Source organism: Arachis ipaensis, chromosome B1, assembly GCF_059453495.1.
Source record: "Arachis ipaensis isolate K30076 ecotype BB chromosome B1, ASM5945349v1, whole genome shotgun sequence".
In the NCBI taxonomy this organism is placed as follows: Eukaryota; Viridiplantae; Streptophyta; class Magnoliopsida; order Fabales; family Fabaceae; genus Arachis; species Arachis ipaensis.
Window position 1 is genome coordinate 110,169,887 of NC_142436.1, and position 13,537 is coordinate 110,183,423.

The window sequence follows — 13,537 nt, forward strand, 5'->3', positions numbered from 1 at the left end:
TAAAAGAATATGAAATATGATATTATTAGAAACTAGAAAAGCCAATAATTAAGATTTAACTGTGTTTTTTTTTTTTTTCTGTAGGCAGCATCAGCAATAGCTTTTCTTTATTTCCTTTATCATTTTCTCCCCTTTTTTTCCATAAAGATTGTTTATTTTATGATGATCTTTATCAATGGCGTTTCCATTAGTTTAAACACCACTTTTTTTTAATCATGATTATATTTACGTGTTATTTATTATCATAATATTTTTTTTTTATTAAAGATAAGAGATTCAAACTCGCAATCTCTTAATTGAATATAGACAGATTATGCCATTTGAGCTATTACTTATTGGCTATTTATTATCATATCTTCCCTTTTCTATTCGTTTATTCATTATAGAATCACATATTGATCACTAAATTTATGAGAAGAAAAAGTATGTTTCATAAACAATACTTATAATAATAGTGTGTAATGTAGTATAAGAGATATTTCAATTACTATATAAACAATACTATAGGATTATTATAATTTATTATCTTTGATTAATAACTAATTGTTAATATTTAAAAATATAAATAAAAAGTATAATACTAAATTATTATACTATTAACTAAAAATATTAGTTAAAATAAATTAAAATTATTAGTCGCACACCTTTGATACCTCTTAATTTTTTTTCCCGATGCTTCTTTAATAGAGTTTTTGATAAATAATATCATCTTTTCATACAAGGTTATTCCTAAGCCTTCAACAAATACACGTACTTAGCACTTAAGTAACCCTAAAAGATATCGATTTGCCGACCTATCTCAAAAGAATCCTATACCTACTAAATTGAAACACTGGCAGAAGATCATAAAAAAAATATATATATAAAAAAATAGAAACACTTGAAGAAGAAGATGCTACTAACACGGAACACACAAATAATTCCTCCCAAAACATAATAGACATACACATAGTTTCACAATTTTCAATATTGACCTATCGAGATAGTTACAGAAAGCATTCAATGGTGCTCTGTCCACACGATAGACATGCCATGTAATAAATTAAATTTCACAAAATTGAGTACAAAACAAAATTCACAAAATTAAAGCATAGCCCCCACGATGCCACAATTATTTAGAAATTAAAATAGAACAAGTGCAGCACAAGTTATAAAGTCCATCTAAACTTTGACCTTTGCCTTATTGCCCAAGTATGCAAACGAACTAACCCGTTAAGAAAGGGTAAAATCGTAAATTGCATATGAAAGACGGTTTTGAAAATAATCAAAGACCTCTCCATGTGAGACCCAATCTGCATTACGAAAACAGTTAGCGCCCGCAAAAGTCAGCAAAAATAAAAACACCGCCTCATTACCAAAAAAAAAAAAAAAGTTCCCTTCGTATGGCGGTTTTCCCTTGTTGCTTTAAAACACTTGACATCTCTGATTCTTTCTTCTCTTCTGACTCTGCAAACAAATTCGTGTTTGTCACTGAAGCCGTTACCGTTTTGATTTTCGTCGCTTTTTCTTTCCTCCCAAGTTTTTCATCAAACATGAACTTATACTTCTTCAATACACAAACACAATTACTTAACCTTCTTTGCAATTAGTTTTCTTTTTCTCTCATCTTATAAATACACAAATAATTGTATACAATTCTTTTGTTCTCTTTCTTTCTAATTCTTTGCATAATGGAGAGACGGACTTACGATGACTCCGCGAATTTGGCGTCGGAGATCTCAATTTCAGATTACGCCTGCGGCGACGAAGACTCTTCGGTTTCAGATTGCGAGAGCAGCGTCTCCGGTGATGCACGCAACGTGTTCGATGAAAGGTTCGTGAGACTCCCCGAAGGAGACAAGGCTCGCGACCTCGTTCAGAGCAGATTAGTTAAGGGACTAGCATCGTGCGGGTTGAAATCCAACGTCGTTTCGGTTCACAGAAATGCGTGGCGTTCTGTAATGGCGCAGGCGCGTGTTCAGTGCTTCCAGATCTTCGCGCGTGCCGTTGCGAAGTTGCGTGGCGGCGATCCCAACGTGAAGTATGCATGGTATGGTGCTTCGAGCAAGGAAGAGGTTGAAGACATTATTGAGCACGGTTTCGGTGGGAAGATGCCTCTCCGTGACGGACTTCGTCTTTCGCCGGATGATTCTCCTCTCAAAAGGCACGCGCAAAATTCTTGATCCTTATCTATTATTATTATTATTATTATTATTATTATTATTATTATTATTAGTTGCTGATCTTGATTTTTGTGAATAATTGAATTTGATTGGATAAACAGTGTGAAAAGCTGTGGCGTTGACAAAGATGGTCTGAGGCATGTGATTCTGTGCCGCGTTATCTTGGGGAGAGTGGAGATGGTGCCACGTGGCTCCGATCCATGCGGTTCAAGTTCGGAAGATTATGATTCCGGTATGGACGGCAGCTTCTCATCTCCCGAGGGGTACGTCATTTGGAGTCAACGGGTCAACACGCATGTCTTGCCTGAATTCGTTATAAGCTTTAAACTTCATCCCTCAAAAGGTTGGTGCATTCTGTTTGCTACTGTTTTATTCGCTAATTCAGTTATTTTGCTATGAACTAGAAGTAATAGTAATATACTCTAGTAATAATGCTGCATGTGTTTGATCTTTTCGTGATTTTGTTGTAGGTCATGTGAGGATTGAAGAGCCTTTGAAACCTTCTTCCCCTTGGATGCCATTCCCCGCTCTGATTTCTGTGCTTTCTGAGATTTTGCCTTCCTCTGATATTGCCTTGATTTCCAAGTTTCACAAAGATTATAAAGTGAGTGCTTCATAACTTGTGTCCAGAGTTTCGACATTGATAATCTTTTTTTAACTTAGACCGAGTCTGCGTTTCCTATGTCTTAACAGGAAAAGAAAATTTCACGGCATCAATTGATACAGAAAGTAAGAGTAATAGCAGGAGACAAACTGCTCGTTGCGGCCATCAAATCTTTTAGGGAGAAGGTACATTTAATATTTTTCTGGTGATTTTGATTTTAAATTTAGTCTAATGATGTGGTCCTTGCACTTGGGATTTTCTGTAAAGTTACAAGCACAACACTGTAGTACTGCAGTTCAAGTCGATAAGACTATATCATGGTTCACAGATGATGCTATGCTATATTGAATTGTGCAAAGATTGCTTTGTACTGTATGAATTTGAATGGCATTTGAGCATTGGTGAATGTTTAGCATTACCCGACATTCTGGAGTATTAAGAACTAGTGGCATGTAAATTGGGGAAATGAGATCACCTACCCTCAAGTTAAAGATATTGGGGTCTTAAATTGCTGGAGCAGCAAAACTGGCTGAAGACACAGTAATATGTGTTTCCTGCTCAGAATAGAATCTCTCCCCCCTCCTCCTTCTCTCCCAAGTGCTTCTGTTGAAGTCGATATTTTTTATGGTCATGACTGAAATGAAGAGGGTATCCAGTTTTTACCTGGTATTGTATTTGGAAATAAAGAAAAAGGTATTAAGGTAACATAAAATTCATTGAATTTTGAACTCTTACCCACATGGGTACATCTCAGCTGTGGATGTTACCCAACGCTCTTCCTGTGTCTGGATAATTATGGAATTGTAAAGGCCCGAAGTGAATTACCTTCAAAGTGAAACAAATTAAAGGTGGTGTTCAAATTAGTTTAACTTAATTTGTTACACAAGGAGAAAGCACATCTTTGACTATGCTCATTGACTTGTTTTTCTACTAAATTTCTCCGCTGCCTTAGGTTTGAGTCTTTCGTCCTCTTGAAAGAAATAAGTAGTTGAATCCAATATTGAAACTGTTGTAGATTTAGAGTATGAATATGGTCCCACTGATTTTTCTTTTCTCCTTTGTGTAGATTATGCCTTCTTCCTTTGCCACTTTATATTATTTTGGCTTGTAGAAGTGATCTTCTAACCCGGTATATTTAATATTTTTTCCAGAAAATACCTGCAAGCTTTAAAGACGCAAGGTCATGGCAACCGGAAAACCATCTTCGTGGACAGAATATGGTGTCTTTTATGAACTGTGTTAGTGGATTGAAGGGAGGGAGGAATACAGAACGTGATAGAAGGCCTTACTAACTTGGTAGCCAAACTTACTTTGAGGTTGGAAGTTGTTGTTTAGAAGCAGAGTCGCATTTGGAACTTATATTCTTTCCTTTGTGATACACATTTTCTTTTGTTGTTGAATGTAGTTTAGGACAAGGTCTTCGTTATTCTAGTTACAATTTACAAAATGAAATGCTGTAATCAATGATTAATAAGACACACATTGAATAGACTCCTGAGTTACAAATGTAACATCTATCAGATATATGTTGTTTGCACTTGTTTAGCAATCGGCTGACTTCTTCCCCCCCCCCCCCCCCCTTTTTTTTTCTCCTCTCTCTCTTTTTATTCCCCTGTTGACTGATAATGATCGCTTAAGAAAAAACAAATAAAAAACGATGTATCTAGGTGAAAACAGAAATCCCACTTGTTACTTGGTTAAGGTGATTTGGTCAAAGAGAATGAGAGGTGAATAAAAACCCCCAAATATTTGCCGAGCTCTCCGGAACTCGGTACCTCCATATATAACATACTCTCTAAGTCTCTATTAGATTTGAACCACCACTAAACCACGAGGCTTGTGATCTAGACTCTAGAAATAAGAAGCATGAAAGAAGGACTGCCATTTATGTATTATTAACTTAGCATAAATATCAAGCCAACTTAAATCACACTTAGGTATATACAGAAGTTCTTTGGTGGCATGTCAAAAACTAATCCCATGCCCTAGATGGTTTTTCAGGCATTTTTTTCCCTAAAAGAAGTTCAATTACAGTTAATATCGTTTTATTATTAAACATCAGTATTCAATCACAAAGGGGATCTCATGGATAAAATACATACCAAAAGTTGTTTAAAGAACAAAATTTCCTCCCTTTACTAGACGAGTGTATCATATTTGATGATCATGGTTCAACCCCATACCCACAAACTTTCTTCGAGATCCATATAACGACAATATAAAACTCATATCCTATTCCTTCAAAGGTGTGATAATGTGTGCATTCGTATCTTTAGTGTTTTTTCCTTCATAATTTTAATTGATTTGTTAAGAATTTCTGTTAAATAAGAAATGATTCTAAGGTTAAAATGAACATTACTTTAATTAGTTAAATTTCACGGAATACAGAAAAACTTTGGAAGGAAAACAAGAAAAAACAGAGAAGAAAAGCAACAAATAGGAGGCTCTCAATAACAAGCAGAATGCTTTTTGTGATGAACAGAAAGCTCTCTGGAAAGAGAAAGTATAGAGGTGTGCAACGTGGGAAAGACCACATACCACGTCGGAAAAGAAAAAAGATCTGTGCATATGCATACATGTGTGTGTACGCACAACTGCAGGTAATTCACCTACTATGCGTACGCATACAAGCGTACGTACATATGACTGTACCTTTTCACGTGGGATGGGGGAGATTTCACGTAGGATACAACAATTATGCGTACACATGTATGTATGCGTACGCGCGACAAAAAGGTTTTTGCCCATCATGCGTATGCATGTACGCATGCATACGCACGACCTTTAGTTCACGTGGTACGTGGAGTTCACGACGTACAACGTGACGAGCAGCAATCAAAGGAAAATTGAAGCACGTACAACGTAGCCTTGGTTTATGTGGTACGTGAGCTAAACAGAAAGCATTCCAAACCGAAAATGGGCTTCATGTGGTACGCGAGAGTCTTCCCATGGGACGTGAGAGTTAAGTCCTACCTCCCAGGGCTTCAATCAAAGCTAGCCTATCTCCAAGTTCTTAAACCTTTGGGATGATCATTCAAGAGCCCACTATTGATGGCATTAATTGAAGATTGCAAGCAATTAAGAAGAAGATGTTTACGGAGGAGAAAACAATTAGGAATGAAATTTGATTTTACTTTAGTTTTGATTCTGTTTCAAATTTGAATTTGAATTTTACTTTCTAGGGTTAGTGTATAAGGGAAGAGGGCACTAACCTCTTCTCTTCTTCTACCGTTTTGACTTTTGATAATTAAGGATTTCTTTGAAGAACATGAGTAACTAATTCTCTTTAGTTAAGGTTAGAAATTTTGTTAATTTCATGGTTTAATATAATAGCTTTTCTACCTCTAATTCATGCATTGATTCCTTCTTAAGAAAATATTTTCGTTTTTCATTTTAAAGGGTTTGAATGTGTTGGAAAACAATTCTTCTCTGACTTGAATTCTCTTAACCTCTTAGAAAAGTTGATTAATTGAATTAAGCTTGAAAATTAATTCTCATAACTCTTAAGTTTTGAAACTAGACTTGATAAGTGACATCAAACCAACTAGGAGAGATTCTTATGAATTGTGTTGCTTCATAAATCAGTGAACATGTGTAACTCTTTTCTTAAATAATTGACTAAGGGATTAGCGATTAATTAGGCTAAAGAGAAACTAAATCACCAAGGGATTGGGGTTTGATTACTAATAATTTGTCATAAAAGTATCTTTGCATGATTAAGGTGGTAAGTGAAAAGTATTAACCCAGAAGTTTTAACATCTCCAAAACCTTAACTTTCTTAATCATATTATCTATTCAGTACCCACTATTTGCTTCTGTTCACTTTGTTATTTATGTTACAAGTTATTCAAAATCCTACTTTGATTGTCTGACTAGATTAATCGGTTGACTATTGTTTGCTTAATTCATTAATCCTCATGGATCGACACTCACTCGTCGTGAGTTTATTATTGATACAACCCGGTGCACTTGCCAGTGTTTTGTAGTTTATAAAATCCACATCAAGTTTTGGCATCGTTGCCGGGGATTAATCGTGGTTAACAAACTACCAATCAATTGATTACCTAGATTAGACCTTTTTACCTTTTGTTTATTTACTGTTTTCATTTTATCCCCCCTGGGAATTTCCTTCGGCACTGTGAAGGGAATTCCAATTTGATTCCTTGTCGTTTTCGTCTATGCAGAATAAAGGATAAAGAACCTTTTCAATACGATCCTGAGATTGAAAGAACTCTTAGGTGACAAAGGAAGCAAGCTAGAAATCAAAGAGTTGAAGAAGAGATTGAAAAAGTGGTTGAAGAGGAATTTGAGCTAAACATGGCAAAGAATAGCAATGCTAAAGCTCCTTACTTAGGAGGACTCTTGGTTCTTTCACTACTCCTAATTCAGGGAGTTGTGGAAGTAGCATTGTGACACCTACTGTCAATGCTAACAATTTTGAGTTGAAGTCTCAACTTGTTATGTTGGTTCAACAAAATTGTCAGTTTAGTGGGAGCCTGCAAGAATATCCGAATATGTTTATCTCTAATTTCTTGCAAATTTGTGACATTGTTAAGACCAATGGCGTCCTGGCTGAAGTTTACCGACTTTTTCTCTTTCCTTTTGCTGTGAGAGACCGGGCTAAGCAGTGGTTAGATAATCAGTGCAAGGAGAGCATAGCCACATGGGAGGACTTGGTCACTAAGTTTCTAAAAAAGTTCTTCCCACCTCAAAGGTTGACTAAGCTCAGAACCAATATTCAGACCTTCAAACAGCATGAAAGAGAGTCCCTCTATGAAGCTTGGGAGAGGTACAAAGAGTTGCTCAGAAAGTGCCCTCCGGATATGTTTGCAGACTGGGTCCATCTTAAGATATTTTATGATGGGATCACCCCCGCCTCTCTGGTTTCATTGGATAACTCGGTTGGAGGTTCCTTGCATATAAAGAAGACCACTGATGGAGCACTGCAGTTAATTGAGATGGTAGCCAATAATCAATACCTCCATTCCTCTGAAAGATCAATGATGAAAGGAGTCATGGGGTTAGATGCTATGGATACCATTTTGGCTCTGAATAAAGTCTAGTCCCAACAAATCAATGCAATTACGCAACACCTAGGAGAAATGCAAGTCTCAATAGTGAGTTCACAAGAGAATTATTATGGTGCAAGTAATGGATTTTCTCAAAGTGAAGGCCTTGAATATGGGCAATCTTCTCTAGAGCAAGTGAATTACGTGGGCAACCCTTCAAGACAACCTCAAAATGATCTTTTCTCCTAGATCTATATTCCTGGATGGAGAAACCACCCAAATTTTGGGTGGAAAAATCAAAATCAGAGACCCAGTAATTTCAACAACCATCAACTGAACCATTTCAATCCTCACCCTCCTCATAACACCTTTAATTCCAACCAAAATAGCCACCCTCCACATAACCACAACAATTCTAACCAACAACTAGCACCCACATAATCCACTCCAGATTTTCAAAGGCTTTCTAATCTTGAATTTGCCCTAGAAAAATTGTCTTAATCCACTGCTTCATTCATGGAGGACACAAGGAATAACCTCAAAAATCAAGGAGCCTTAATGAGAAATTTGGAGGTGCAAGTGGGTCAAATTGCTCAACAATTGGAAAAACCTACTCAAGCATTCCCAAGTGACACTGTTCCAAATCCTAAAGAGGAATGTGAAGCCATTAGTTTAAGAAGTGGAAAGGTGTTGGGCAAAGAGGAAGAAGAAGCTCCCATAGCCAAGTCAAGAACAGGAGGTCCATAGGCCATTAACCACCAACGAGAGCATGTGACACCTAACCTTCAATAGCAACCCATTCAAGCTTCCACATATGTACCAAAAGAAAAGATTCAAGTGCCTAAATATAATTCGAGAATTCCGTACCCTCAAAGATTGTAAAAACAGCCCAAGGATTAACAATTTTCTAAGTTCCTAGAAGTATTCAAAAAGCTCCAAATTAATATCCTCTTTGCTGAAGCTCTTGAACAAATGCCCCTTTATGCAAAGTTTATGAAGGAGCTAATTTCCAAAAAAAAGGAATTGGAAGGAGAATGAAACGGTGGTGCTCACAAAGAAATGTAGTGCCATAATTCAAAAGAACCTCCCTGAGAAATTCAAGGATCCAGGAAGCTTTGTGATTCCTTGCACCATTGGAAATGTGACTGTTGAGAGGGCTTTATGTGATCTTGGAGCTAGCATCAATCTCATGCCATTATTCTTAATGTGCAAGCTCCAAATTGAAGAGGTAAAACCTACCCAAATTTCTTTACAACTTGCTAACCGTTCTCTTAAATTTTTTTAGGTGTTGTTGAGAATTTACTGGTGAAGGTGGGGACAATTATATTCCCTACAGATTTTGTCATTTTAGATATGGAAGAGGATGTCAATGCCTCTATTATATTGGGGAGACATTTTCTTGCCGCCAGGAGGGCCCTAATTGATGTGAAAAAAGGTGAATTAACATTGAAGGTGAATGATGAACAAATTATGCTCAATGTATTCAAAGCCCTGCAACATCCTGATGACTATGAGGAATGCATGAAAGTGGATGTGAATGATCCCTTGGTATAAGAGGCATTAGAAGAAGAAGAGCTCAATGAATCACTAGAGTCCTTTGTTGAAGTTATGGTTGGTGAAATTGAAATGATAGCACCACCCAAGGAAGCATCATATACTCCTTCAAAGGAAGAGGGGCCATCAAAGATTGAATTAAAGCCCTTGCCTTCCTCTTTGAAATATGTTTTTGCTTGGGAAGTCAGAGACATATCCAGTGATCATTAATTCTTCACTAAACACTTGTGAAGAAGAGGCATTAATTAAGGTACTAAAAGAACACAAAATAGCAATTTAATGGACTATTGGTGATCCTAAGGGAATATGTCCTGCAATGTGTATGCACAAAATTCTACTTGAAGAGGATGTTAAACTAGTGGTGCAAGCACAAAGGAGGCATAATCCTACAAAAAAGGAAGTGGTTCAGAAGGAAGTGATGAAGCTGTCGGAAGCCGACATTATTTACCCAATTTCTGACAGCCCTTTTTCTTGTCATTTTCCAGTTGTTTTTTATTAAATTTTATTTAGTTACATAGTATTTTGGTGCAAAAATCCCATTTGGATGCTACTTTGAGTTATTTTAGTATTTTTATGATTTCAAGTGAAATTCAGAGCAGTTTAACAGAGTTTGGAGCTAAAAACAGAAAAGATGGCAACCCCCCTGGGCGGTAAATGCCCAACTGGCGTTTAGCGCCAGCAAAGGACTCAAGCATGCACGAGCTCACTCACTATTGGGCATTAAATGCCCAATATGGCGTTTAACGCCAATGGTACTGATCGAATCCCGCCTCTTTTGGCATCTCAAGTGGATTTAATATTTATTAGTTATATTTTATTTTCTTTTTGTAATTTTTAATTACAAACAATATCTTTTAGTTTTAGGGTTTATTATTTTATTTTATTTTTCTTATCAAATTAGGTTAGTATAAAAGGAAAAAGATCTTTTGTCTTCTCTCTTCCGCATGTTTCACTTTTCAAAACCCTATTTTCTCTGTAAGTCATGAGCAACTAATCCTCTTGGTTAAGGTTAGGAGCTCTATTTTATGGATTAAAATTATTGCTTTTCTATTTTAATTAATGTACTGATTCAATTTCAAGGATTGTTTTCGTTTTTAATATTATGAATCTGGGTGGAACGAAAGTATGACCCTTATTCTATATGAGTTCTTGTGATTCTCGAGAGAGTTATCTCGCTTGAACACCAATGTGAAAATAAATTCCTCCGAAACTGCTAATTACATGAACTAATTGGGATATGTGACATATAATCCTGTTACGTTTGGGTAATTAGGATTTTTGTGGCCATAAAATAGTTTTTGAACTTAACCCTCTAAGTGGAATTAAGTGACCACGAGAGTGGCGGTTAATGAAAGTTAGAGGAGGCTAAATCACTAAGAGATTAGGATTTAGACATTTATAGTTTGTTATTGAATGAATCATCCATTGTTAAAATAGTTGGTAAGAACTTTTAATCTGGAAAAGTAAACATCTCCGGAGCCTTAACTGATTTCTCTTACTGTTTTCACACCAAACCCTTATTTGCTTTCTTTATTCTCTTGTTTATTATTCTATGCGAATTTCAACCATCAACACCTCTTTTTGATTCACCTAACTAAGCTAGTTGGACAACGATTGTTGCTTGACAAATGGCCTAAAGCGGGTTAGGAGTTTCACAAAATAGATTTTTCGTTGCAAGTATAGCTCCGAACCAACAATTGATCCTAATCAAATTTTAATTCTAGAAATTGTCACAATCCAAAGCAAATAGAAACCGAGAGTATTTAAATTCTCGGGTTGTCTTCCCTAGGAGTTGCAATTAATGTGATCAATTATTGGCTATAGGGGATTTTAGGGTTTTGATTATAAGAAGCAAGAATTAAAATGGCAAGTAATTAAATGGAAAGCAAGTAAAGCAATGAAAATGGAAATTAAATGGTATAAAGGGGCTCTTGGCAAGAATTGGGGAATTAAGGATTTCTATCCTAGTTATGGACCACAAATATGGTAATTGTGTAGAATTAATCCCAATTAGTCAATCCTAATATCGAGAATTAGTCAAAAGGGCATAATTGATTTCAATCCACAAGTCCTAGCAACTCTATTAATGGAAGGCTTAGAGTTAGTGGAAACCAAATCAATTAACAATCCTCACACAATGTGGAATGTACATCTACCACTCAAGTTCACCTAAATACCCAATATTCCAACCAAAAGTGTGAAAAACTAGGCAAAAGTCCAACCAAGCATTTTATCAAACACTTGGAAGGCATAAAAAGAAAGCATGATAAAATAACAAGAAATAATAAATTCTACAACTACTAAGCAAGGAAAGTAAGAATAGCAACTCAATTCAACAATAAAAGAGCATGAAACATAAATTGCATTAAATGTAAATCAAAATAACAAGAGTGTTCATCAACATATAAAGTAACCAAAATGAGAAATCAACAAGATAAACTAAGAAAATTAAGACAATAGAACAAAGAAAGGTATAAGAAATTAGATGAAAACAAGAATTAAAAAGAGAAATTACAAAGAAATTAAACTAAGAAACCATAATTCTAGAGAGAAGGGGGAGCTTCTCTCTCTAGAAATTGACCTACATGATGCTAAACTAACCCTAATTTCTCCTCCTTTCACATGGAATGATGGCCCTTTGATATAGCAAGAATCAGCTTCAGAAAGTCTCAAAACTGGGCTTTGGAGGCCCAGAAATTGCCCCTAGCGATTTGTATTAAGTGAGTCATGTGCTGGGACCTGTGTGTACGCACAGAGTTGTGTGCGTACGCACACATGCTAATTTGCTTCTTGTGCGTAACAGTAGGTTTTGCGCACGCACACTCCAATGTGTGCTTCTCCTTTGTTTTCTTCATGTTTTTTCCCTCTTGCATGCTCTTCTTCCATCTTTACCAAGCCATTCCTACCTTCTACATCTGAAATCACTCACAAACAACATCAAGGTATCGAATGGAATATAAATGGAATAAAATTGACTAAATTAAGCACAAAAGAGCATGTTTTCACAATTAGGCTCAATTTAGGGAGAGAACACAAAAGTATGCTATTTGGATGAATAAATGTGGGTTTATATGATGAAATCCACTCAAATCAAACCAAAATATATTGTCAAATATGGATTCATCATTGCTCAGTCCAGCAATCCTCGTAGGATCGGCCCTCACTCACCTGAGGTATTACTTGGATGACCCGGTGCACTTGCCGGTTAAGCTGTGGGGTTCTCGAATTCCCGCACAAGTTTTTTGCGCCGTTGTCGAGGATTGTTTGTGATCGACAACTACAAGTTGTCTAGTTGCTTATATTTGGTATTTTTATTAGTTTTGTTTATTTACTTTTTCTTTTAATTTTCAATTTTCAATTTTATTTATTTTCCCTTTAATTTTGAATTTTGTTTTATTTAATTTCCTTTAATTTCTGTTTTAAGTTTGGTGTCCCTTTAGTATTTTTCTCTTTTTATTTTCGAAAATTTTAGTATTTTTCTCTTTTTAGTTTTCAAAAATTTTTACGTTATTTTCTCATTCTTATTTTCGAAATTTTAGTTTAATTGTTTACTTTAATTTATTTTATTTCTTATTTTTTAGGATATCTCACTGGGAGCTCTCTATACTTTGACATAGAGACTCCCACTTTTCTTTGTCTCTTGTTTGTTTATGAGTAGGAACAGGGATAAAAATTCCCTTCTTGAGTTTGATTCTGAACCTGAGAGGATATTGAGGCGACGTTTGCAACAAGCTAGAGCTTATAAAGCCAGAGAGAATCTCAAGGAAACTTTTGAGAAGGAAGCTGAAGAGCCCACCATCGGTGCTAATGGTGGAAACATGAACACTGATGAGCATGCAAGGAGGGTGCTTGACTCATACACTGCACCTACTCCTGACTTCTATGGGCACAGTATAGTTGTACATGCTATTAGTGCAAATAACTTTGAGCTTAAACCACAACTGATCACTCTGGTGCTGCAGAATTGCCAATTTCATGGACTCTCGTAGGAATATCCAAATTTATTCATCTCTAACTTTCTGTAGATCTGTGACACTGTAAAAATAAATAGAGTGAATCATGAGGTCTACAAGCTCATGCTCTTCCCATTTGCTGTGAGGGACTAAGCAAAGCAGTGGCTTGATTCTCAGCCCAAGGAGAGCCTGGACACGTGGGACAAGGTGGTCACTGAATTTCTGATAAAATTCTTTTCACCTCAGAAACTAACT

The 13,537-nt window shown here is 36.1% G+C and overlaps 1 protein-coding gene across 1 annotated transcript; it reads left to right on the top strand.

The window, feature by feature from the left end:
• The first annotated feature begins 1,020 nt into the window (after nt 1–1,020).
• On the top strand, nt 1,021–4,315 carry LOC107632202 (putative inactive poly [ADP-ribose] polymerase SRO5). The gene is made up of 5 exons (XM_016335898.3): nt 1,021–2,143; nt 2,264–2,505; nt 2,633–2,766; nt 2,856–2,951; nt 3,918–4,315. The coding sequence occupies exons 1-5, from the start codon at nt 1,671–1,673 to the stop codon at nt 4,056–4,058; spliced, it is 1,086 nt and encodes a 361-aa protein (XP_016191384.1). The 5' UTR covers nt 1,021–1,670; the 3' UTR covers nt 4,059–4,315.
• Nucleotides 4,316–13,537: the final 9,222 nt, after the last annotated feature.

Excerpts from the sequence above, each read along its gene's own strand:
- LOC107632202 (XM_016335898.3), top strand. The coding sequence starts at position 1,671 with ATGGAGAGACGGACTTACGATGACTCCGCGAATTTGGCGTCGGAGATC. Across the intron at positions 2,144-2,263 it reads GATGATTCTCCTCTCAAAAG|TGTGAAAAGCTGTGGCGTTG; the intron begins GCACGCGCAAAA and ends TTGGATAAACAG. Across the intron at positions 2,506-2,632 it reads TAAACTTCATCCCTCAAAAG|GTCATGTGAGGATTGAAGAG; the intron begins GTTGGTGCATTC and ends ATTTTGTTGTAG.